This window comes from Choloepus didactylus, chromosome 11 (genome assembly GCF_015220235.1).
Source record: "Choloepus didactylus isolate mChoDid1 chromosome 11, mChoDid1.pri, whole genome shotgun sequence".
NCBI classification, from domain to species: Eukaryota; Metazoa; Chordata; class Mammalia; order Pilosa; family Megalonychidae; genus Choloepus; species Choloepus didactylus.
The window spans coordinates 19,614,412-19,641,831 of NC_051317.1; the positions used below are offsets into that span (position 1 = coordinate 19,614,412).

The window sequence follows — 27,420 nt, forward strand, 5'->3', positions numbered from 1 at the left end:
CCATAGAATTACCATTTCTGGTGCTCTCTATTTCTTTGTGTTCATCCAGGCTTTCATCTAGTATCATTTTCCTTCAGCTTTAGGGGATATTTCTTGTATATCAAATTTTAGGTTGATAGCTGCCCACCTAATCCCCCCTGCCCCTTCTTTTAGCACTTTAAAAGTGTCATTCCATTATGTTCTGGTTTGCATTCTTTTTGATGAGAAGTCAGTAGGATTCTTATCTTTGTTCCTCTATATGTAATGTGTCTTCTTATCTGGTTCCTTTTATAAATTTCTCTTTAACACTGCTTTTTTGGCAAATTTGATTATGTTGTAGTTTTCTTTGTGTTTATCCTGTTTGAAATTCATTGAACTTCTTGTTATGGGCTTATAGTTTTTGTCAAATTTGGAAAAATTTTGGTCATATTTATTCAAATAATTTTTCTACTACCTCTTTTTTTTTTCCTGATACTCCAATTTACATGTATTTTAGATTGCTTGATATTGTCCCACAGGTCACTGAGGCTTTGTTCACTTTTAGCTTTTTTTCTTTGTGCTTAAGTTTGGATAGTTTTTATTGTCATGTCTTCAGGTTCACTAATCTTTTCTTCTGTTGTGTCTAATTCTAAGTCCATTCGATGATTTTTTTAATTTCAGGTATTGTATTTTTCAACTCTAGAAATTCCATTTAGTTCTTTTGTTTTATCATCCATTTCTCATCTCATTATGTTCTTGTTTTAGAGACTATTAATTCCATCATCTATGTCATTTATGGGTCTCTTGACCTTAATTTTCTCTTAGTTATGAATCACATTTTTCTGTCTCCTTGATTGGATGCTGGATATAATGAATGTTACATTGTTGAGCAGATTTTGTGGTCTTTAAAGAATGTGAGTTTTGTTTGGGAAGGCAGTTGGGGTATTTGTACCTAGGTTATTCCTTTTAAGGCTGCTTTTAAGTGTCCTTAGGGTGAATCTAGAGTAGTCTTTACTCTGAGGGCTACTTTAGCCACACTACTAAGGCCTGACCCTTCTGATGTTCTGCCTGTTCCCCAGGTATTTAATGAGGACCCTCTGCTCTGGTTGGTGGGAAATCACGAGCCTCTTAGCCTATCATGAGCTCTGGGTATTGTTTAGCTGATAGTTTTTTTTTTTTTTTTTTTTTTTGCCTAGCTTCATGGAGTCTCCCTATGCATGAGAGCTTAGTATTCGGCCAGATATTCAAGGGCATGTCTACATAGATTTCCGGAGCTCTTTACCTCCCTCTTCTCAGTACTCTGACCTGCAAATTCCAGCAGCCTCAGCCTTCCTGATTCCAGTCTCTGTCTCTTCCACTCTGTGAGACTGCTGTGCTCTGCTTGTGTTTCTTCTCCTTGTGCCATGGTCTGGAAAGTTTGTCCAGGCAGAAAGCCAGGGCAGTTGTAGGGTTCATCTCCTTTGTTTCTCGTCTCTCATGGATCATAGTCCTGAATTGCCTGTCGTCCATATGAAGACAGTTATTTCTTATGTTTTGCCCAGTTTTCTAGTAGCTTTGGCAGGTGGGCAAGTCCATTACCAGTTAATCCACCATAGATGGAAGCAGAAGTCCTCCCTTTAACAGTTAGATTATTTGTTGATCCCCTGTAAGAGATTCCAATGTTAATAAAATAGATTTTTTTATGAAGCTTCTTTGTAATGTCAACCTATTTGATTTCTACTAATAAACATAATTTTTTAGGATACAATTTAAAAGATTGGATTTTTAAAAAATAAGATTTATTGAGGTATAATTTACCTACAATATGATTTACCCTTTTAGGCATAGTTTTATATGTCTTGATAAATGTGTACAGTCCTGTTTACACTGCATAATCAGTAGCATGTTGTGATTATACAAATGTAGAATATTTTCTGTATTTGTATAGATAGTCAAAATATAGAATATTTTCGTTACTCCAAAAAAGTTCCCTTATACTCCTTTATAGTCGTTTCCCTCCCCCAACTCCCAACCCTTGGCAACCACTGATCTGTTTTCTGACTCTATAGTTTTGTTTTTTCTAAGTCTTGTAAATGGGATCATACAGTATGTAGCCCTTTGAACCTTGATTCTTTCATTTAGTATGATGTTTTTGAGGTTCATCCATGTTGTTGTATATATGAGTAATTTGTTCAAAAGACTGAATTTCATTTTTTGAAATCAAGTGAAAATGAAAAACTGAAAAATAGCTGCCTATATTTACTTTGATTAAAAAATAGGCAAGTGGTTTAAAATAATGAAATAAAAAGGGTTAAGGCTTTGTATGTGGGAAGCAAGGTCTAAGTTTTTAAAAATTCACATAGATGCTAATAAAGTAAAATGATTAATGCTCCTTCCCTTCATATTTATGCACCTCCTCTCTCCTGTAGGAGAGTCAAATGCCAAAGAGAATGAAAACTCCCCAGTGGTTGGGCCGTTTGGTGTATTCTCAACTATCTCTACTGCAGTTCAGAGCACAGTGAGTAAAAAGTTTGTGGGGCTCCATTTGTGGCAAAGTACTCCGTCAGCCGACGCAGCACTCTGGCTGTCTCCAAGGCAAGGAAATAGCCACCGGCTGCTGCTCCCCTCAAGGGTGGAGAAAGGGCTTTCAGATCCAGGGCTGGAAACAGTCTCTGTCCAAGTTTTCTCAGTCTCTTTGTCCCTCACTGATCTGGGCCTTGAAATGTCCTTCCCTGTCCACCGGGTCTTCAAACAGTGAGTGTACTTTTCACTGCTGTGAGAGATTTTAAAATCCATGTCCCTGGTGGGAGGGTTCTGGTCTACTGTTTCTGTGCCTTTCCCACATGGAGATTTGAGTGAGGGGGAGGGGAAAACACTGGTTAGTCTGGGATGGAAAATTCCTACCTGATATTTCTTCTCTTTCTTCAATTCTGCATTTGCAGGGTCTTTCTCCAGTCTATATTCTCCAGATTTTCAAACAATTCAGAATTGTCCTTTTTTTCATTGATTCTCTGGAGAGAAGCTTTCAGTAGCTGTTTACATCGCTGTGTTGATGATGTCACTCTTTGCCTGATTTTGAACTTCATATAAATAGAATCATACATTGTATACCCTTTTTAGTCTGCTTTCTTTCACTCAACATTATGTTTGTAGATTTATCCATGTTGTGTATAGTGTAGTTTGTTCATTTTCTTTTTCTGTATTCCGTTGTGTACATGTGTCACATTTTATTTATTCATTCCACAGTTGATGAGCATTGGGGGTAGTTTCCAGTTTCTGGCTATCACATATTGCTGTTCTGAACATTATTGTACATGTCTCTTGATGAACCTGTGTACACGTTTCTATTTGGTATGTGGAATTTGGGTCTTAGGACATGCATAACTTCAGCTATAGAAAATATTGACCAACAGTTTCCCAAAGTGGTTGTACCTCTTTACGTTCCCACAAGCCGCATGTGAATGTTTTAGTTGTTTCATGTTCTTGTCAACTCTTGGTACTGTTAGCCACTACTTTTGTAAAATCAAAACATGCAGAAATGTTTTCTCAGTATTGTAATAAGGTTGCATGTGTTTCCTAGGGAAAGAGTGTCATCAGTGGGGGATTGGATGCCTTAGAATTCATTGGGAAAAAGACAATGGATGTAATAGCAGAAGGGGATCCTGGATTTAAAAAAACCAAGGGTCTGATGAACCGGAATTCTACACTGTCTCAGGTACAGTTTGTTTACCTGTTTACTTCCTGCTTCTTTTTTTTTCCTTGCAATTTTATTGAGATACAGTCACATACCATACAATTATCCAAAATATACAATTAATAGTTCACAGTATCATCATATAGTTGTGCATTCATCACCACATTCAGTTTTTGAACATTTTAATTACTCCAAAAAAAAAAAAAAGGAATAAAAATAGAAGTAAAAAAGAACACCCAAAACAACCCATCTCCCCCTTCTCCTCCTATATTCATTTACTTTTTTGTCCCTATTTTTCTACTTATCTGTCCATACAGTGGATAAAGGGAGTGTGGGCCACAAGGTTTTCTACAATCACATGGTCATATTGTATAAGCTATATACTTACTTGTGCACTTGTCTTCAAGAAACAAGGCTACTGGATTGCAGTTCAACAGTTTCAGGTGTTTCCTTCTCGCTGTTCTAATACGCTAAAAACTAAAAAGGATGTTTACCTAATGCATAAGAATAACCTCCAGAATGACCTCTTGACTCCATTTAAAGTCTCTCAGCCCCTGAAACTTTATTTCATTTCTCTTTCCCCTTTTGGTCCAGAAGGCTTTCTCAGTCCCATGATGCCGGGTCCAGACTCATCTTGGGAGTCATGTCCCATGTTGCCAGGGAGATCTACACCCCTGGAAGTCATGTTCCATGTAGGAGGGAGGGCAGTGAGTCCATCTGCCAAGTTGGCTTGAGAGAGAGGCCGCATCTGCCTCTTCTTTCTTGAGATGTATTTTTGCCTGTGGTGACTTAAGACCTTTTTAGTGTTTCCTTCTGAAGAATTTTCGATTATTTATTAAGGCTTTTATTTTATTTTTATTTATTTATTTTATTTTATTTTTTTACAGTGAGAGCGGTAATGCTTAGAAAAATGCCCAGCCCCATTTGCTTTTTCTCTTTTCCTTTCTGAAGTAGTCTCCTTTCAGAGTGTACAAGATGCCAAGCCCTGTCAGAGTTGTTTATTAATGTTTAAACCACTTTCAGAGAAACACCTGGTTCTTTGGGTGTTATTTACACTGTCTAGGATCAAATTACATGTGATTATTTTTATCCTGCAGCTCCTGAGTCTTGAACTGCAATGCCAAGAATGAAAGGACAATGCATTGTACTGTATCCCATCTCAGCTTTGCTTTCCTCAACTCTCAAAACTCACCCTTGAGCTCTCATTACTTGCTTCACTGCAATGCCTCCCTCTCTTTTCAGGTTTTACGAGAAGCAAAGGAGAAAGAAGAGCTATGTACGTCCAATGAGGTTACCATGGAAACAGATAAGAAAACTCATTATGGGCTACTCTTTGATGAATTTCAAGGCCTTTCACATCTAGAAGCTCTGGAGATGCTTTCCCGAGAAAGTGAAATAAAGGTAATTCCAAACAAAAATTTCAACTGGAAAAAGTCTTCAAGCAAAGGAAAGCTGCATAGTTTGTTTCTTTTTGTACATTTGGAAGGTGAAATGCATTTCAGATTAGAAGGCTTAAGACAAAAAAAGCCTAGCATTTGAACTAATTGCTAGAAATAGAAGGAGTCAAGTGTTATTTCTCAAAATTTAAAGAAGAAAGGACAGATTAATAATGAAGTCTTGATATGACATCTGTTATTTTTTCTTTACCTTGGACTTTTTGTTCAGTTTCTTTGGCTTAAGCTACCAATTTGGATACAGACACCTGTTAGCTTTTAATTGATTCAAGACTATGTCATTTCTCCCTAATTTCTAAGCTGGAGATAAGCACTAATAATTTCCAGACATTTCTGGCTTAATAATATTTTTGGAAGTACAAGTTCTTCCTATTTATCACCTTTCTATAATAACCAGTCTCTTGTTAAGGTTCTTGCAAAGGATAGCTTACATTAGCTGGTGAGCTTGTAATCTTGATTTCAATTTGATACAGTCTCTTCTCCATTTGAGAATGTTTTCCTTTTTTTTTTCCACACTCCCATAGCTTTTTACTGTTATCTTATACTCATCTAGGTAAAATCTATTCTTAATTCTTTGAGTGGAGAAGAATTAGAGACTATAAAACTTGAATTGGAGCAACTCAAAGAAGCATTTTCCCTAGGAGAGTTCTGTGAGGAAGAGGAAGAAGAGAGAAAAGGTAATTTGGAAATTTATCATCCTAATGGGGAGGATGCAGTGTGTTTGTATGCAGTGCATGGTCTTTAAAATGAATTATCTGCTTTCTAATTACACTATCCTGATTTTACTTTTTTCTGTGGGGATTTTTATGCATAGTTCTGGCTGGCCATTCCTATATGCTTTTATTCCCCTACCTCCACCCATGCCTCTCTGATTCCTATGACCCTTGACCCCATCTTGAATTGAGGCATGCAGTGTGGCAGTTCTCAAAATGTGGGTGATGGTTTGTCTTTTCATTTTCAGGAGTTCTTTTATTCTGTATTTCAATACCTGCATCCCTCAGAAAACTGAAGTGTAGTAACTACTCATATAAAACATGAGTGTAGTAACTTACTCATTTTTGCAGAATTATCAGGGAATGAGATGGTTTCAGTGAAGCATAATTTCTGGGTACGTAACTCTTCATCTCCAAGGGTTGTTTTATTTGAACATTTAGCTAGAAATAGAAATAGTTCTAAGATATATTATACTAACTGGCTTTTTTTTTTTTTTTTTTTTTAGTAGAAGCTAGTGTAATTTTACCTTTTCTGAGGAAACAATAATTTATAAACATCAAAAGTAAATAGAAAAATTCCCTCACTGTCCATTAAGATATATAGGGCCAGTCAACATGTGGTAGATTAAGTCAGTGGTTTTCTCAAAGTGTGGTCTGTAGATCCCTGTGTCCCTAAAACCTTTTCAGGGAGTCTGTGATGTCAGAACTCTTTGCATAATAATACCAAGATGTTATTTGCAAAAATTGTTAAATTAATCTGCCCTTTCTAACTATATATTTTTGTGAAGCCGAATTTTCCTTGTATACATAAACAAAATAATGTATCACAGTAGATTGGATGAAAAGCAGTTAAAAGAATCCAGCTGTCTTCTGTTAAGCCAGACTTTAAAGAGATTTGCAAAGTGTAAAAACAATGGCAATCTTCTCAGTAAAGTTTTGTTTCTTTTTTTTTAAGAAAAGACAGTTTTTTTTCCATAAAAATATATTATTTATATTAACAAATAACAGGTTTATTATTATTTTCCAGTGAGTTAATAAATAAGTACTTCAGACATTTCAGTTTTAATTTTTAGTACAATAAATATCAGAAGATGTAACTTACATAAACAAAAGTTCTTTGGGATTCTCAAAAATTTTTTAAGAGTATAAAGGGGTGCTGAGACCAGAAAGTTTATCAACTACTAGATTTATCCTAAACTGCTATGCCTGAACTGCTAGATGAAATTATCCTAAACTGCTATGCCTTTAAAATGACTGTGATTGCTTTTTAGAACTGTGCATCTTTTTTTCCTTCTGTGCATTTATCTTTTACTTCTCTCATTGTCTGTGAGCTTGCTTCTGATATCCCCTGAAGCTCCTTTGGTTTTCTTTTTCTAATCTGCTGTTTGTGGGAAACCAGATAACTAGTCTTATTCAAATTGTATATTAGGATCAAAGAGCTCCATAAACTTTATGGATTCTGTACGGAGACTTGTTTTGTTGTTCCTATTTGTGTTCTATACTGTGTTCTAAGAAGTCAAATTGACAGGGTACTTACCATCTCAGTAAATGAAATCTTACTGTGTGTAAAGGTAGTGATCCTGATCAGAAAATGGTTCTTGAATTTAAGTTTTTAAAACTGTCTGGAGAGGAGAAACCAAGATGGAGGCTAGGTGAGACAGGGCTAAGGAACACCTCCGTGAAAAACACTAGATAAGGACCAGAGAGTGACCCAGAATACCGGTTACAGTGATGTGCCAGCTGGACGAGATCTGCTAGTTCCCAGGGGCTGTATATTTGGTGAAACCGGGAGTCTGCATTCTGAAACGAGTGAGTAAGCTGGCTGGAAGTCCCGCAGCTGCGCGGCGATCTGGGGATGCCAGGGTTTGGCGTCTGGAGACCAATGGGCTCTTTTAATTAAAAAAAAAAAAGAAAAAAAGGGAGAAACCCAGGAGCGGCTACAGGTGCGATCGTGGGAACCACACAGTAAAACACAGCAAGAGGGGGCTGGGCCGGCCTCTCGGTGTCTGGCCTGGAGGATAGCCCACTGCAGATATCCCTGGGGCTGGGGGAACGGAGGGAAGTACCAGAAGCTGAATGAATACCCGCGGCTAGCAGCTCGCTTCCCGGAGGGCTGGATAAACTCCTGCCCGGGGCTGTGCCCACAGCCCAGAGCCCCGCCAGTTGTCCCGGAGCTGGGAAGGAGGAACTGTGCGAGGAGGGGGGTGTGGAGACGCCCCATTCGGCCATTTTTGCATCAGGCTGAAAGTGCCCCGGTACGGCCCGGCAGCCCGGGGCTTCCCTTGAGGGACGGCGTGCACTGATAACGTAGCACGGCAGTCTCTCCAGAGGTCCTGTAGGATTGCGGCTGGGCGGGGCGCTTGGAGATCACAGGGACACTACACCAAGTCCGGCAGTTTGTGGGACAGTGAGAGAGAGGGGCTGGGGCTGAAATGAAATGAAGGCTTGGACTCCTGTGGCAGCCTTGACTCTCCAGGAACCGGGGGGATTTGAATATTAAGGCTGTCCTTCCTCCCTGGCCACCTGTACAAGTGCCCCGCATTCAGGGCGGACAGCTCCAGCAACACACCCAGGCTGAGTTCTCTGGCTGGACCCCACAAGAATCATTTCCCCACATACCGTGGGGACAAGGTTGAGAAATGACTTGAGGGTTATAGGTGACTCACAGACGCCATCTGTTGGTTAGTTAGAGAAAGTGTATGTCACCAGACAGTGTTTCTGAAAAATTAGATAGGTTTTTTTTTTTTTTTTCCACAAATTGAAAGAACCCTGTCAAGCAGAGCAAATGCCAAGAGGCTAAAAACAACAGAAAATCTCAATGCATATGATAAAACCAGACAGTATGGAGAATCCGACTCCAAACACACAAATCAAGTTATCAGAAGAAACAAAGTTCCTCGCAGAATTAATCAAAGAAATGCAATCGAGGAATGAAAACATGGCAAAGGATTTAAAGGACATCAAGAAGACTATGGTCCAGGATATAAGCGACATAAAGAAGACCCTAGAAGAGCATAAAGAAGACATTGCAAGAGTAAATAAAAAAATAGAAGATCTTATGGAAATGAAAGAAACTGTTGGCCAAATTAAAAAGACTCTGGATATTCACAATACAAGACTAGAGGAAGCTGAACAACATCTCAGTGTCCTAGAAGTCCACAGAACAGAAAATGAAAGAACAAAAGAAAGAATGGAGAAAAAAATCGAAAAAATCGAAATGGATCTCAGGGAAACGATAGATAAAATAAAACGTCCAAATGTAAGACTCATTGGTGTCCCAGAAGGGGAAGAGAAGGGTAAAGGTCTAGAAAGAGTATTCAAAGAAATTGTGGGGGAAAACTTCCCCAACCTTCTACACAATATAAATACACAAAGCATAAATGTCCAGTGAACTCCAAATAAAATAAATCCAAATAAACCCATTCCGAGACATATTCTGATCAGACTGTCAAATACTGAAGAGGAGGAGCAAGTTCTGAAAGCAGCAAGAGAAAAGCAATTCACCACATACAAAGGAAACAACATAAACTAAGTAGTGACTACTCAGCGGCCACCATGGAGGTGAGAAGGCAGTGGCATGACATATTTAAAATTCTGAGAGAGAAAAACTTCCAACCAAGAATACTTTATCCAGCAAAACTCTCCTTCAGATTCAGGGAGAGCTTAAATTTTTCACAGACAAGCAAATCCTGAGAGACTTTGCCAATAAAAGACCTGTCCTATTTCAGATTCTAAAGGAAGCCATACCAACAGAGAAATAACAGAAAGGAGAAAGAGATATAGAGAATTTTAACAGAAATATATAGTACCTTACATCCCAAAGCACCAGGACACTCATTTTCCTCTAGTGATCACAGATCTTTCTCCAGAAGGGACCATAAGCTGGGACATAAAACAAGCCTCAAGAAATTAAAAAAAAAAAAAAAAAAAAAAAAAAAAAAAAATGAGTATACTCAAAGCACATTCTCCAACCACAATGGAATACAAATAGAAGTCAATAATTTTTGAACTGTAACTCCACTATTTACTTCCTACATGATATAAATTACACAAACTCTAATGACAAATCAGTGGTTTTGAACTCAATGTAAAATATGTAATTTTAGACAACTATATAAAGGTAGGGGAATGGAGGAGTATAGGAACATAGTTTATGTGTCCTATTGAAGTGAAGGTGGTATCAAAGAAAAACAAGATTGATACGGATTTAAGAGGTTAATTTTAACTTCCACAGCAAACACAAAGAAATTATCAGAGAATATAACCATAGAGATGAAAAGTAGAGTTTGGGTTAAGAGAAATGGGGGAAGGGGCAATGGGGAGTTAAGAAATGAGGGTGGAGTTGCTGTTTGAGGTAAAGGGAAATTTCTAGTAATGGATGGTGGGAAAGAGCATTACAGCATTCTAAATGTGATTAATCCCACTAATGGAAGGCTAGGGAGGTGGTGGAATGGGAAGATTTAGGCTGTATATATGTTTCCACAACAACAACAACAACAAAAAAAAGAGTCTAAATAGAAGATGATTGAATGCCAAGGATGAACTTGGATGTAATTGGAGGACAGAGGACAGGTGGCTCAAAGGGACACAGTTGAGACATAGGTAAAGGAAATATAGAATGTAAGTTTTGTATCATTGTTGAATCTTTTGTACTTCTTAGCAGCGCTTAATGGGGTTGCATAAACGAATGTTCTTGTTCATGGGAAGTGCCTACTTGAATTATAGTGTATGTTCAAGGATGTGTGCAGCCAGCTCTCATATGTTCAGAAGACAGAGCAATAGATGATGGATGATAGATAGGAGGGAGGGAGGGAAAGAAGTAGCGATGTGACAGCATGTTAAGGTTGGTGAATTGAGCTATTGGGGGAGGGGGGTCAGGGTATGATGGAATTCTTTGTATGGGTTTAGTATTGTTTTTGCAACTGTTCCTATAACTGTGAATTTATTTCAAAATAAAATTTAAAAAAAAAAAAAACTGTCTGGAGATACTGAGAAGGTGGTATAGCATGGATTTTGGAGGTAAACTTGGTTTCAAAATCAAGCTGTGCAATTTACTAGCCATGTGACCTGGAGAAGTTATTGAGCTTCTGTTTCCTCGTCTATAAGAAGAGGGTAATAATTCTCTCAAGTTTTTATAAGGAGTAAATGAAATATTGGTTAATATGTGGCACATAGTAAACACTCATGAATGGTGGCTATTATTTTCGTTGTTAGGAAGGCATAAGTAAATAGATAAAGACTTGCACTTTGCCTGTCTTGCGTAGCAGGAAATCCATAAATTAATTTTGATTTGCTTAAGTTGTTCCATAACTAAAACCTTAGTGTACATTCCTCAGTTATTTATAAGCTTAATTTATTTGTGCATGGTGCCATTAACAGTATTTATTTAATTTAGTCAGCATTTGACTTTGTATAAGTAATCAGAAATCCCAATCTTTAAATACCATTCAGAGGACTTTATGGGATTTTCTAAACAGATAGGTTTGTGTTTATGATTTTTTTTTCTCTCCTACCTGTTTGTCAGAGATCAGGGTTCCAAAATGGTAGCACTGGGTGTCCCCGTGATTTAATTATATCTCAATAAAATCTGTTAAAAAAACAAAAGGTGGTGGTAGCAGAGGGGAGAGAAAACTGTAGGGCCTTGTTCTGGTGACAGTCATCTTCATTTTCTGTCAGCATCCTTGGATCCTTAGCTCTTGCCCCTCTGTCTTATGCACTTGGTCTCCTGGCCTCTAAAGGAGACATCTGCTTGGAGAGATTCCAGCCTCTCTCCAGAGCCCCTCCAAAGCCTAGCCCTGCTTGTTCCTTCTTTACACCCTTTTATTTTAATGCAGTAACTACTTTTGTGCTCAGGGGTATGGAGAGGTAAAGGTGAAGTACATTACAGTGCTCTCCAGAGAATTTTTTTTTTTAATCACAAACTTAGCAGTAGGAGCTTCTGAGCACTCAGACTTACAATATGTATCTTTGAATGTTTATAAATTATACACATATACTACTATAATATCTTATGTAAATTCTAAAATATACCCTAATATAGAATTTTTAAAAATGAGATAAATGTCTATAAAAGTTCCATGATTTTTTCCTGTACTGTATCAGATCATTGTTTGAACCGTTTAGAATGCATGCTTTTCACTATGGATTCATATTCATCTCCTGTTCCCAAGTAATTTAGAGTTTAGTTGGGAAAACAGAGTGCCTGCCTGAGTCAGGTTTTAGATTTTAGATAGTAGGTTATGCCTAGGAGTTGTTTGAATGAGTTATGTAGGTCAGTTACATCAGTTAGTAAGATTAACTTTTCCTAACCAGTTATACCTGTGATCGTGAAACTATTTGAATTCTTTGCCTCAAGTGCCAAGAGGGAGGGACAAAAGGATTGTGGAGGTAGAAAGATGAGCAAGATACATACTTTTTTTCTTGGGGATTTTGGGGAGGAAGCAGGTGTGAAGCAGTGATAATTTGTCCTGGCAAGCAGTGGAGTGGTGATTAAAAAATAGTCATATAGATGGTGAGTGCTAAAAAATTTCCACATATAAGAATTCTCTTCTGCATTCCAAGGTGCAGAGAATCTTTGGGCTGGGTCTCAAAGAGGTGATTGAGTGGAAGGAGAAAAAGCATTTCCTGCTCTTTGTGTATGTGTTGGTTGTTTTTTGGTCCTAATTCATCTGTTTGCTTGCATATTTCCCAAGTAGATATTCTATATTCCCCATCATCTCTCACCAGTCTTACTCTAACAGCTTCCTTACCATCCTTCCATCATTTTGGAATTCCCTTTTCCTCTCCTTTCTTCTTACCCACCATTATCTCTTACCTGGATCCTGGATATTGCCTCAGCCTTCCTGACTCCTATTTTTGTCCATTCCAATTTATTCCTCAGCCAGCAGACAAAGTGTTCTTTCTAAAATTCAAATTTGATCATATCAGTCTCTGCTTCAAGTAGCTCCTGATTTCCTCAGTATAAAGTTTTAATTCCTCACTGTGGTTTATAAGCCCCTTTATTATCTGAATCCTACCCACCTTTTTAGCTTCACTCTACCCCCTTCTTTGCATGATACTAGATACTCCCATAACATATATGGTAAATGTCTTACCATACTCTTTCACCTCTGGAGCTTTGCACTTGTTTCCCCTTCCTGAAACTCTCTTCCTATTTTCCTGGCTAACTTGAACTCATCTTTTAGGTCGTGACTTCAGTTCCACTTCCTTGGAAGCATGTGCACAGTACCTATTTAGGATTCTGCTTTTGCCAATTCTCCATTCATGCTCTGGGATGTAATGCAGACAGCTTTGGACTTGGACAATGGTGGGAAGGCCAAGGTTTGCCTCCTAGTCTTTGATATTAGATCTCAGGGAAATCACTTAACCTCTTTAAGCCCTAGTTTCTTTCTCTCTAAAGTGGGATAACACTACTTTTCTTACAGGACCATTGAAAGAATTCCTTCATTTAATGTATGTAAAAGGATTCTGTAAGCACTAATATCCCATGCTCATATAAAGTGCTGCTGCTGTTGCCATTATTGCTACTACTACCACGCGGCTCCTCTACTTCCTCCTCCTTTCTGCAGTGTTTTACATGGGACTTGGTTTTTCAGGGGATGAAGACTTTACCAGAGAGATAACAGAACTGTTTTCCCAGCTACACTTCTCCTCCAAACCAGAGAAACTGACCAGGGTAAGTTATTACTTCTTGGTGATTTTTGTTATCTTACCTATATGGATTTTGAGGATAAAGAGCATAAGATTCTAAGTTCCTGGCAGGGGTGTCACCAAAATCATGGGTATATTCTGAGTTCCATACCTTCTGTTTGCCTCCTGCTCATCTAGGCTGCATGCTGATCACATATCTGGCTCCTCAGGACATCTCCCATTCTCACATTTCCACTGGGAATTGTTTGTTTGTCTGGAAGCTTAATTTAGGCCACAGTGTTGATCAGTTAAAGTTGGCAGTGCTTTATGATACCAAAGTGCAAACTTCTACTGAGGTCTTACTGTCCTCAGGGCTCTGAGTGATTCAGAGATGATGGAATGTGTCCCCTGCCCTTAAGGAGCTAGAGTTGCCATTTCCCAGAGCCCAGTGACTCCAATAATGAGCATTTAGCATGTGGAAATGAAAGCCCCATGGTCCCAGCCTTGGTCTTCTGTAATAATTCCTGAGCTGTCTTCACACATCTGGAAGGTGTAGGGACTTCAGTCAAAGTTCAGAGTGGTAGGGGGGACCTGTTTCCAGAGTGGTACCCTATAGCATATATGCCTGTGCCAGCACGTAGTCATTGGCTGCTTGAGGCCTCTCCATCCTCCTACCGAAGTCAAGAAACATTTTAGGACCAGAGTTAGCAGCAGGCACACATCACCTCCTGGCTACAGAAAGCTGAAAATCTTTGTATATAGTTAGTACACTTGCTGCCTTCTCCCTCATATCGCAGGACAAGGAACATGATGTTTGGTTTGCTGTCCCACTCTCCCATGCCCAGTGAGAATGCACCATTTTCCAAGAAAGCTTTTCAGACCATCCCCCAGCAGCTCATCTCCCTTACCTGAACCATAGTATTTTACCATAGCACTTCCTATTTTCTATTACAGGATTTTTTTTTTTTTTTTTTTTAAGATTTCAAGCTTATAGAAATGTTGCAAGAATAGTCAAAACAATGCCCGTGTATCCTTCATGCAGATTCTTCTGTTGTTAACATTTTACCTCATTTGCTTAATCACTTATGCTTGTGTATGTTCTCTATCTCTGTAATATATGTACACACACACACACATGTGCTTATTATTATTGTTTTGGAACCATTTGAGAGTAAGTTGCAAACATGATAGCCTCTTAACCTTAACTACTTCAATATGTATCTCCTAAGAATATGGATATTCCCTTTCATAACCACAGTATGGTTATCAACTTCGGTTAATTTAGCAGTGATACCATACTTATACTTAATCTATTGCCCATATTCCACTTTTGTCAGTTGACCCAATATCAACTTTTTTCTTTTAACACTGGGGCCAGTACATGATTACAACTTGTGTTTAGTTGTCATGTACTTTTAGTTTCCTTTAATTTGTAATGGTTCCTCTTTGTCTTTCAAGATGTTGATCCATTTTTGAAAATACAGGCCCCTCCTCCCCCCACTGCCTTTTGTAAAAACAGAACATTTCTCATTTGGAGTGTGCTGATGTTTTCTCATGATTAGAGTCAGGTATTCATTCCCAGCCAAGATACTTCATAAATGTTGTCATATCCTGCCCAGAGTCCATCTGCCCCTCACTGGCAGTATTTTTTCCTGTGCTACTAATAAACATTCTGTGGAGATATACTTTACACCATAAAATATCGTGCTCCTCATAATTCTCTCTTAGACTTAGCATCTATTGATTGTTGCTGAACCATTCGTTACTGTGATAGTTGCTATATGATGATTTTTTTCAACCCTAGCACTCCATCCACATTTACAGTTGGCTTTCAGCCTTCTGTTTGGGTCAGGGGCTCTCTTTTCTCCCCCATTTCTTTCTTTATTTGTTTTTTGGTGTGGCCTCATGGATTTCTGTTTTTTCTCAATGGTTTGTAATTCATCATGGTCCTTAATTTGGTATTCAAATTGTCCTTCAAGCTGGTTTTTATGTCCTTGTGATATGCCCCATAATTTTTCATGCACTTTCTTATTTTCTGCCATAATGAGATATTCCAAATAATCTTGTACCTTTCCTGTACCAGCTCTGGAAGCAGCCATTTCCTTGAAGAGCCTTTTGGTTCCTTTTTGGTATTACAGACCAAGACCTGGGTGCTAAGTGTGTACATTGCTATTAGAGGGTCTTTGCTTCTGGGTCAGCAAAGCTAGAAAATAGATGCAGGTATTCACACACACACATGTATATGCATGTATGTCTACATATATACACATATGTGTGCACAAATGTATACGTGTACATGTATACCCATATGCATATAGGTATATATATGCATATGCACATGCACACACAAATGTATAGTTTAGAAACTGTGAGGACACACAGATACCTCCAATTTCAGTTGATACCCACAGGGTTATATTTTACCTTTCTGCATTACTCATTTGTATCTTCCTTCTTCCGCAGTTAAGAACCCTGTTTCCCAACAGCATTAGCACGTGTACTTATTTGCTCAATCCTGTAACATATTTGATATAGTTTCATTGCTTTGCCCCTACTACCATAAAAGCAATCTACTAAAAAGAATTTATGATTTATTTGTTGTACCCTCCTTGCTGTGTTAATTTAAATTTTTGAATATGTAGAATACTAACACACTTCCAGAAATCAAAACTGTAAAAAGAATTTACTCTAAAAAGTGACACTCACACCCAATTCCCTTCCACTCCATATTCCTTTCTCCTTTTAGGTATTAACTTTGTTTCCTGATTCACCCTTCCTGTGTTTCTTTTTGTAAAGATAAGCAGCTATATTTTCTTATCTCCTTCTTTTACAAAAGTTAACTTATATAAATTTTTTTAGCACTCTGCTTTTTCACTTAATCTTACTCATTTGTGTTTTTATAAATGTCATAGTTTTTTTTTTTTTTTTTTTTTTAACAAAAACAAAAACCAGGTGTCTTTTACGTCCCATCCTAAACCTTAGGTTTCTTGAAGACAGGATTTATGCCTGATTAGTCCTTGAAATACCATCTCTACTACCTCTTACTTTCTATGTGGCCTTGAGCAAGTTGCTTAACCTTTCTGTTGCTTAACCTCAATTTCTTCTCTCTCTGACTGGGGATAATGCAGTGTTTCTTTGAAGAGTAAATGTGTTAATACACACAAAGCTCTTACTAAGTGCTTGGTAAATAGTGAGTGCTTATTGTTGATGGCCCTATAGAAGTTAGCCCAATGCCCTCTATAGTTAGGTGTTCAATAAATATACATATGTTCAATAAACCTTTATTATGTTAGATACGTTTATAGGTGCTAGGAAAACAATAAGGAAAAAGACATAGGTTCTGTGCTTAAGGAGATCATGTTAATAATAAATAAACTATTTTTAAAAGGTCGGTAAGTCTGCCTGGTAGTTCTGGTCATCCTCTGAAAGCAGTCTTCAGGTTGTTTAAATTTTGGGCATTAAGGCTTAAGATGTAGGATGGTTAAGGATCAGGGCCTGATTGTCCCCTTGGATTTATGTAGGAGGCTGAATGATGTAGGGGAAAGAGCACTGAAGCAGGAGTCTGGGAACATGGTTCTGATTCTTCCTCTACCACTCACATGTGGTGACATTGGATAAATCCCATTCCTTCTCCTGGACTCCGTATTCTATCAGTGGGACCTTGCAGGCTGAATCATTTGGCAGGGAGAAGGAGGTGGAGAGCTGGAGTGGTTGACGTGAATAATCTTGGAAAGACGTGATAAATTGCCTTGAGTTAGCACAGTTGTTCATGGTGACTTCATTTAGTGTATTTATTACAAGAGGGGTCTCTTTGGGTATGCTATAAGCCTACTAAAATATCTCTTTCAAGTATATTAAATTTATGGTATCAGTTTAGATTTTCTTTTATGTGGCCTTATCTTTCTCCATCTTTTCTTTTTTTAATCTCAGATAAATATTTATTTTCTCTCTCATTTTTATGTCTTCAGAGGAATTGCAAAAAGCTTCACATTATGTTTGAACTATTGGTCAACAGTTACAATTCTTTCCAGCCTCATCTCTCACTGTCCTCTTCTATAAATCTCACCATTCCAACCTCTTTGCCTTTTATACTTCCCCACTCTCTATATTCTTCCCATACTGGCCTTCACTCTTTTCTTCACATACACCAAGCTGATTCCCCTCTACTTACAACTTTCTTACCTAAATACTTACATGTCCAACTCCTTTTTATCCTTCAAATTTCAGCGTAAATATATTTCCTCAAGAAACCATTCCTGATCACTCAAACAAAAGCTGCCCTCTGTCCACCCAGGCCATACTCTTCATTTCATTTCATTTCCTTCATACATTTATTTATTTGTTTGCTTGTTAATTGTCTTTCCTCAGAACACGCCCCTAGTTTGTATTATTCACCATGGTATCCCCAGCACCTATCACAATGTGCAGTAAATATTTGCAATAAATGAATGAATTAATAAATGCTTGCACACTGTACTCTGCTCTTGCCAGATATCTCACAGTTTCCTCAGCACACCTTGCATTTTCCTGCTTCTGAACCTTTACATAGTTCATTCTGTTTGTGTTTTTTTCTGAATCTGAGAGGTTAATGATAAAGTAGTTGGAAGGTTACAGATAAGAACCAGATTGTTCTTGAGGGTTTTTGTGGGGTGATCAATATTATAGGGGAAAGAACCATGAAGTGAATGTCTGGGTGCATAGGTTCTGCTCTGGCTCATTCATGAGTCTTGACTGTAGCCCTACCTGTTAATCCTGAAAGACCCAACTCCAATGCCATATATGTAATAAAACCTGTGATCTTCTCAGTGGAATCTCTCTTGTCTGGACTCCTGTTACCTGGTTACAGCTTTTCACACATTGTCTTTATGGCAGTAAGTATTTCCTGAGAATCCAGACGTCTATTAGTTGCAAATGATAGAGACTAGAGACTCAAAGACTGGGTTAAGAAAAAAGGGGAATTCATGAGCTCAAGAAACTAGAAAATCTAAGGGCATGACTGGCTTTAGTCATGGCTGTGCCTGAGAGCCTGCCCCTCTCCAATTCTCGGCTCTGCTTTCTTCTGCTTTGGCTTCACTCTTAGGGAATGTTTTCTACCTGGTGGTTAAATGACCACCGGCAGCTTCAGAGTGACTTTTCTAGCCAGGTAATTTCAATAGAAAGAGGCTTTCCTTTCCCTGTAATTTTACTACATGTCCTAGGGCTGATACATATTGACTTGGATTGGGTCAGTTCCCATCAATGAACCAATCACTGTGTAGTCAGGGAGCTAAAATAGACTTAGTAACTAAATGTGAATCATTTGCCATCTCTTGGAGCCAGAGGATAGAGGAAGCCCCATCCAAACCACATGGACTGAGAAAAATCTAGAACCAAAAGAAAGGAGATATGGATGCTGGCCAGGTAAAAACAGTAGGTGTTCTCTACAGTGTTTCTCGCACTGAGTGTGCAAAGCCAAGTACAAGTAAGACACTCTAAGGCTGTCCTTTGGTATATAGTTTAGGAGATAAGACACACCGTTAATTTCAGTGTATTTTGGTAATTTTTAAGTTTAAAGGTTACGCAAGGTTGTTTCGGTGTCTAGTCTCCTAGAAAGCCTTTGAAAGTTACCTAGAGGAGATGATGTCTGGATGGAAACTTGAAAGAAAATGAAGAACTACCTTGGTTAAAAGAAGTGGGAAGGGCATTCTAGCTTGAGAAAGTAGCATGAACAAAGGATGGAGACACATAACTGGTCATTTTTCCCAGACCGTAAAGTAGAAAGTGGTAAGAGATGAGACTGGAGAAGTAGGTAGGGTCTATGTCATGGGTACTTCGTAAATCATGACAAGGAGTTTAGACTCTATTCTCTAGTTGAAGAATGGTCAGATCTGGGCTTTAGATCAATCACTGGTGGAATTATGGAAGAAAGATTTAAGATCAGCCAGATCAGAAGCAGGGGAACCAGTCAAGGGTGCTATTGCAATAAAGTGGATCTGAACTCAAGTGGTGGTGATGGAGAGGAAGAGGAGGGGACAGATTGGAGAAATACTTAGGGTAAAATCAGACCATCTTGGTGATTGATTGCAAAGGGAAGACTCTAGGATGGCTCTCATATTTTGGCTTGGGTGATTGGTATATGGTAGTGTCTCTAAAGCTTTGGAGAATAAAAAAGGCTGGAAAATTTGGAAAAGGAGGAGAAAGGATGAGTTCAAGTTTTTTACATGTTTATTTGAGATGCCTACAGAATATCTTGTTACATATGCCCAACTGGCAGTTGGAATATGTTATTTTCAGGAGAGGTCAGGGCTGGAAATATGGATCTAGGGGTGAAAAGCAGGTAGGGGATAGTTAAAATCACTGAAATAGGATGGATGGAGTTGCACAAGAAGAGGAAGTAGGGTGAGACGAGTAGAATGTGAAAGATAGAAATCCAGGTATACTGGTATTTAAGAGGCTGGCAAAGAAGAATCAATACATACTAGAGACTGGGGAATGATCACAAGGGTAGGGGAAGACCAGAAGATGGTGTGTTACAAAAGCCAAAGGAAACTAGAAACAAAGGAGAATGAATAAATTGGGTTTTATGCATAAAATATAATTCCCTGAAGCAGTAAATAAGAATGAACTACTGATACATGCAAAAGGATAAATCTAATAGACATTATGTTAAGTGAAAGAGGCCAAACACCAAATAGAACATACATTTTAAGAAATCTTTAGTGAGACAGAGGAGTGGTTGGTTACCTTTGAGCAGGGGGAGTGGACAGGATTTGAGCAGTATTGACTAGGAAGAGACATGAGGGACCTTTTAGGGTGAGGGAATGTTGTATATCTTGATCTGGGTCACTGTTACACAGGCATATACCTATGTAAATATTTCTTGATCTGTATTCTGGAGATTTGTGCATTTTATTGTATCTAAGTTATACCTCAGTTTTTAAAAAAGTCACAGGATTACAGAATTTCAAGAAGACCTGAGTGGACAGCAGAGCTAAGTATTATAGAGAGGTCTAATAAGATAAGGTCAGAAAAAGCTAGAGGGCACATTTCAGATGTGACTGGGAGTACCGACTTCCATGATGCTACCATGTTCCTGGTGGGTATACAATAATACAGGTGAGATAAATTGAATTGTTACTGGACAATAAACTTTTTCTTACATAGGCAAGAAATACCACCTATGAATGGATCAGGACATCTCTAACCAAGCCATTAGCAGAGGAAGGAGGAGAAAAGCAGCTAGGAGAAAGTCCTGAGCAAGTCAATAAAAATTCATTAGAGGTAACTAAAGCAACAAAGCCTTTTTTTTTTTTTTTTAATAGATTTGAGTTGTGGATATTGCAATTAGGGACCCAAGCTCCTTATATTTTGTTGCATTGCTATGCATAGTTTCAACTTTGTGATCTGTGAGTGCAGCATCTTATTCCAGGCTATAGGATGAAACAAAAAGCAAAGAAAAAGAGACAAAGGGTACACATATTGTCATGAGGAAGGTTCCCAGAACCTGCCACAAGGCACTTTGTCTAAAGCTTTTTGGCCAAAATTTAGGCACATGGCCATATCTTACTTCAGGGGAGCCTTTGTTTTTGCTACTGTGGGAGCCCAGCTATAAATTTACATTACCGTTTTGGAGGAAGAGGAGAATATTTATTGAAGGACAACTATTAGTCTCTCTGTACTTCTAAGAAATTGAGTCTTCAGTATTCGAGAAGCAGGTGGTATCATTTCCTAGAGGATAAAAAACATAATTTTTTGTTTTGTTTTGCTTTGTTTGGTTTTTCCTTTCAGGATATCCATGCATTTGCAATCCGGAGCCTAGCAGAACTGACTGCCTGCTCAATTGAATTGTTCCATAAAACAGCAGCGTTGGTTCTGCATGGTCGGAAGCAGGAAGTGACAGCCATAGACAGGAGCAGAACCCTTTCCCAGTAAGTAATGACTATTCCTCTGATGTAAATTGCTGAAAGAGTTTTCTTGTCTGATTTCCAAAGTTTTGGAAACTTCCGTCTCAACAAGATGCTGTTCACATTACACCTATTCACAAAGTAGAGGTTTGTTCATTAGGTTTTAGTTAATAAGTAGCCAAGGGTGTTGTTTCTTTTCATTGAGCCATGATAAGTCTACATTATACATTTGCCTGTTTTTATTAACCAATTGTTGCTCTGAAGACTAGCTCTTCTCAGTTTATTAGTCTTAATAGGACTGGAATTTGGGCATAAGTTAAAAACAGAAAACAGTTGGAAGAACCTCAGTTGTTAATAATAATATTAGTTATTGAGTGTTAATTATATGCCAAGCACATACTAAGGGATTTACATGTATGATTTCTAATTTTACAACTGTAAAGTTAGGTGATTAGTCCAGATTTAAAAATGAGGAAACAAACTTGGAGAAGTTAAATAATCTGCCCATGTTGTGTAGACTAGGATATAAACCCAGGTTTAGCTGAGACTCAGACCCATTTTTTTCCCCCACCATTTTGCTGGTTTTGAACAAAAATTTAAAAAAAAATAGTAGACCATGGGTCGTCACAGGAGTTTGGGGGGGGAAAAAAAGGCCTAGTAGTTCCTAAATAAATCTCCTGATTAAATAATTAGAATTTTCATTGAAAAAAAAAAATATGTGTGTGAGTGTCCAGTATGTTAGGATTGAAAGGGCCTCTTGATATTATCCAGACCTCTTTATCTGCTGTTAAGCTGCCTCCTCTACAGCATACCACAAGAAGAGACTGGTTTTGTCTTGCACATCCTTAAGGATGAGGGAATCACAACCCCAAAGCTGCCTGTCCTCTGGAAAAGTGGCTCTTCTTCCTGCTTGGAATGCTCTTCCAGGCTTGGCTCATTCCCTCACTGAATTCAGATCTGTACTCAAATGCTGCCTTCTCAAAGAAGCCTGCTTTCATCACTGAATCTAGAATAGTTACCTCCCACCATTCCTTAATTCTTTACTCTGCCTTCTGTCACCACCTAGTGTGTATATGTATATATGTGTATATGTCTGTATGTGTGTATATGTTCATAGATTTGTATATATGTATAAAAATATATATATTTAATTTTATTTGTACATATATAATCTCCCTCTTAATTAGCAAGTAAGTTAGAATCCATGAAAACTGAGGTTTTGCTTGTTCACTGATATATCCCTAGTGCTAGAACAGTGCCTGGTACATGGAAGACTTTCTGTAAATATATGTTGAGTGAATGAATGAATGGGTACATATTTATTTTAAATATATTTCTAAATGGTATATAAAGTCTTTCAATACTACATTGTTTCTTAAAATGTATTTTAATTATTTCCTTTAACTTGACACTATAGTACTTTCTAAAGAATTTTGCAGAAAAATGTTTTCCTAAGGAATGAACTTTCTCTTCCTTGTAGCATGAATGCCTACTCAAATGGGTTGCAAATACATTAGGTAGCTGATTTAACCCTGTTTACTCCCTTAAAGGCTTTCCTCTTTCACATTTAGCATCAGAAGTGATTTATTTTCTTCTGACAGTTGTTAAATACAGCTCCATTTAAAAGAAAGAAAAACAAAGAAGGAATTCTCTTGACTTCTCTCTCTTCTTTCCTAGGATGACAGTTGTGCTGTGTAAAGAGTTATCCTCTCTATCTAAAGAGTTCACCACTTGCCTAACAACTGCTGGGGTAAGAATTCATGCCCCTTCCTGTGTCTGCTATTTTTTCTTAAACAGCTTTATTGAGATATAATCTACATACAGTATAAAATTCACCTGTTTAAAGTGTACAGTTCATAGGTTTTTAGTATATTTACAAAGTTGTGCAACCATCACCATGATCTAATTTTAGAGACAATTTCATCATCTCTCAGAAAAACCTCAGACCATGAGCAGTCACTTCCCAGCTCCCACGTCCTGTCCCCCATTCCCTCAACCCTAGGCAGCATTTCATATAAATGAGATCATACAATTTGTGGTGTTTTGTGTCTGTTTTTTTTCACCTAGTGTGATGTTTTTGAGGTTCATCCATGTTGTATGTATCAGTGCTTTTTAGTACCAAAAAATATTGTATGGATATACCACCTTTTATTTATCCATTCATTTCTTTTATAACTTAACTTTTAGTGTTATATCTAAGAAATCACCACCTAACTCAAGATTATGAAGATTTCTTTCAGTGTTTTCTTCTAAGAGTTTTATAGTTTTAGTTCTTACATGAACTAAAAATGATGATCCATTTTTAGTTAATTATTGTATATGGTGTGAGGTAGGTTCAACTTCATTCTTTTACCTGTGGATATCCAGTTGTCCCACCATCATTTATTGAAGAGACTATTCTTTCTCCATTGAATTGTCTTTGCCCATTTGTTGAAAATCAATTGACCATCAATACATGGGTTTATTTCTGGAATCTCATTTCTACTCCATTAATCTGTATGTTTATCCTTATGCCAGTACCACACTATCTTGATTAATTTAACTTTTAATAAGTTTTGAAATCAGAAAGTATGAGTCCTTCAACTTTGTTCTTTTTAAAGATTATTTTATTTATTTGCAATCTCAGGCATTTCTGTTTGAATTTTAGGATCAGCTTGTCTATGTCTAATTGATTTTTGAAGCTCATTTTAATTCTCTTTTTATGAAGTTTGTAGCGTACTTTGTGCTGCCCTTTGAGACCTATGCTTGAAACATAGATCTCTTGATAAAATAAAAGCCCCCATTTTTTTTTCCTGCAATTTTATCGAGATTTATTCACATACCATACAGTCATCCAAAGTGTACAATCATTTGTTCACAGTATCATCATATAGTTGCACATTCATCACCACAATTAATTTTCTAACATTTTCATTACTTCAAAAACAAAAAATAAAAATGAAAGTTAAAAAGAACACCCCAAAAAATCCCATCTTCCCATCACCCCTCATTATTCATTTCCTTTTTTGTCCCCATTTTTCTACTCATCTGTCCGTACACTGCATAAAGGGAGTGTGAGCCACATGGTTTTCATAATCACACAGTCACGTCATATAAGCTATATAACTATACAGTCGTCATCAAAGATCAAGGCTATTGGATTGCCGTTCAACAGCTTTAGGTATTTCCTTCCAGCTATTCTAATACACTAAAAACTAAATAAGGGATATCTATATAATGCATAAAAATAATCTCCAGAATGACCTCTCAACTCCATTTGAAATCTCTCAGCCACTGAAACTTTATTTTTTTTCATTTCTTTTCTCTCTTTTGGTCAAGAAGGCTTTCTCAATCCCATGATGTTGGGTCTAGATTCCCCCCTGGGAATCATGTCCCACATTGCCAGGGAGATTTACACCCCTGGGAGTCATGTCCCATATAGGGGGAAAGCAAGTTGAAAAGCCCCCAATTTTGACTCTGGTGTTAAAGAGCAGCCTCATACTTAGACTGTGACGACTTTCATATTATACATTGCCAGCCAGTGGGAGAGCTGTACTTAAAGCTAAAAGTTTCTTTAAATAATTGGAATTATAAAAATTTACTGAAGGTTTGTGAACTATGGAAGATGATTGAGAAACCAAAAATAGTGAATTAGGATAAAATCAAGGGTATTTTAAACAAGTAAATGAAATAACTTTATAGTAAGTATATCAGTGCTGGTGTAGCTATAAAATTATTCTGGGCCCTTAAATTTGTTTTAATTAAGACCATGGCCCAAATTAATTTTTTTACTTTGAGTTGAGATTATTCCGGTAAGGGATAATCCTGTAATATAGCTTCTCTTTTCTTTTGTGTTTTCTTTAAAAGAGCTCTTGGGTTTCTCCCACATGTTCCTAAGGATACTTCAACCCAGCAAATCAAGTATAAGGTGCTAACATTAGCAAATATTAAATTTGGATTATTTATTTCTATGAAATGAGACCTTTCCAGACAATCCCTCTTTAAAACCATTGAGTTTTTTGAGTACATGTTCCATAGCTGCAGTTTGTTTTAAAATTGTTCTTAAGTTTTCTGGTCAAATATACCTTTACCCCTGCAAGGAATGAACATATTTATGTAAGTCTGGGGGGAGAAAATATATTTTATAAAAAAGGAAGTTTAAAGCACTTATAAGTTCACCTTCCAGAGATGGCATTTTGCTATCTGTCAGTCCAGACTTTTTTCTACACTTCTATTTATGTATGGGAGAGTGTGTATGTTTCAGAGTAGGATCATACTCGACTACTGTGTGTTTTTTTTTTTTTTTTTTTTTTTTAACCTGTTCTGCTTACTTAACACTGTATCTTTCTTTGTTCTAGGTCAAAGAAAAGGCAGACATCCTCAACCCATTAATCACTGGAGTATTTCTAGAGGTTAGTAGTAATTATTTTTAAGTCTCTGACTTCTAAGACAGTGTGTATTAATTAACTCTTGTTAAGTCTTTAGTCTTTGTTTTTGTTTGTTTTGTTTTCACCAGATTGATAGTTTAGTATGTTGATACAGATATGACCAAAATGTCATGTATTTGATGTATGCCCTTGTTCATTAATTACAAAGCAGAAACTTGAAGCTGCAGGGTAAAGTGGAAGGGAAGAAGCAGTAGGTTGTCATTACTTAGTACTACCCCTTGGCAGCTTAATGGATGATTCTCAGTAATGAAACACCTTCTGGAGACCAGCTGGTAAACATGAAGGGCTGAAAATTACAAACAGGCAAGCCCTGCTTCCTAAAGGACTCGGGTTTCCATATTGCAAATTTATTTAAAAACAAAATGAAACATTTTGTTATTTCCTTGAGAAGAAATCTTGCTTTATGTTGTCAGAGAGATACCTGTGTTTACAACAGTTCATTAGATTTAAGGTAAGTCCACAGAAGAAGGAGGTACAAGAGGATACCGTGATTGATTAGATTATGTTCCTATGTGACATTTTCTGGATTCCATACTTTAATAACTATCTTATAAATTAATTATTCAAACAATTTAAGCTTTTGATGATCTGTCTAAAACATATTTATGTAAGTCTGGGGGGAGAAAATATATTTGAGAATTGGTTAGGTTTTAAATATGAAATGAAAAACTTTTTAGTACTTGACTGTTACCTCTCTAATTTTAACTGCTTTTAAAATTACCATCAGGGAAGTGCTTTTAATTCCTAAACTGTACAGTTTTCCTTGGATAGTCAGGGAAATTCTTTTGATCATTTGAACAGGTTTTTTTTTTGAAGTCTGTGATTTAGTAGATGGCAGAACAGTATAGTTGAAAGAGATTTGCATAGCAAACTAGGAATCCAGTCCTGTCCTGGATCTGCCCTGATTTGCTGTCTGTTCTGGTTGGCTAATGCTGCTGTTTTGCAAAACACCAGAAATGGATTGGCTTTTATAAAGGGGGTTTATTTGGTTACAAAGTTACAGTCTTAAGGCCATAAAGTGTCCAAGGTAAGGCATCAACAATAGGGTGCCTTCACTGGAGAAAGGCCATTGGCATCCAGAAAACCTCTGTTAGCTGGGAAGGCATGTGGCTGGCATCTGCTTGCTCCCAGGTTGCGTTTCAAAATAGTGTTCTCCAAAATGCGTGCATCAGCTTCTAACAGTTGTCTTCAAAATGTCTGTCTCAGCTGCAGCTGTCTCCAAAATGTCACTCGTAGTTGCTCTCTGGTCCCTCTGTTTGTGAGCTCTTTTTATAGGACTCCAGGGAACTAATCAAGACCCACCCGGAATGAGCAGGACCACATTTCCATAGAAACATTCAATCAACAGGTCACACCCTAATCAAAGGTGTCACTCAGAGTTGGGTGGGTCACATCTCCATGGAAACACTCAATCAGAAGTTTCCAACCTAATCAACACTAATACCTCTGCCCCTACAAGATTGCATTAAAGAATATGGCTTTTTTTGGGGAATATAATATATGCAACTGGCACACTGTCCAACCCTGGACTGGGCATCTATCTTCTTGACTGCCTCGTTATTTTCATGCACAAAATAAGAGATTTAACTGGATGATCTCTGAGGTCTCTTTCAGCTGGAAAATTTGTATCAAATATCACACTGAACTTTAAATAGGACTGAGTACTTGCAATTGATAAATCCA

The 27,420-nt window shown here is 37.6% G+C and overlaps 1 protein-coding gene across 2 annotated transcripts in view; it reads left to right on the top strand.

Moving 5' to 3' along the window:
* The window catches only part of FAM114A2 (family with sequence similarity 114 member A2), a 41,613-nt gene that overhangs the window by 9,177 nt on the left and 5,016 nt on the right, over positions 1-27,420 (top strand). For both annotated transcript variants that reach the window (XM_037799000.1, XM_037799001.1), the window contains exons 5-13: positions 2,367-2,455; positions 3,518-3,652; positions 4,874-5,032; positions 5,639-5,762; positions 13,394-13,473; positions 20,571-20,687; positions 21,195-21,334; positions 22,988-23,060; positions 25,648-25,701. In XM_037799000.1, coding sequence (XP_037654928.1) covers positions 2,367-2,455; positions 3,518-3,652; positions 4,874-5,032; positions 5,639-5,762; positions 13,394-13,473; positions 20,571-20,687; positions 21,195-21,334; positions 22,988-23,060; positions 25,648-25,701 — 971 coding nt within the window. The remainder of the gene's footprint in view (positions 1-2,366; positions 2,456-3,517; positions 3,653-4,873; positions 5,033-5,638; positions 5,763-13,393; positions 13,474-20,570; positions 20,688-21,194; positions 21,335-22,987; positions 23,061-25,647; positions 25,702-27,420) is intronic.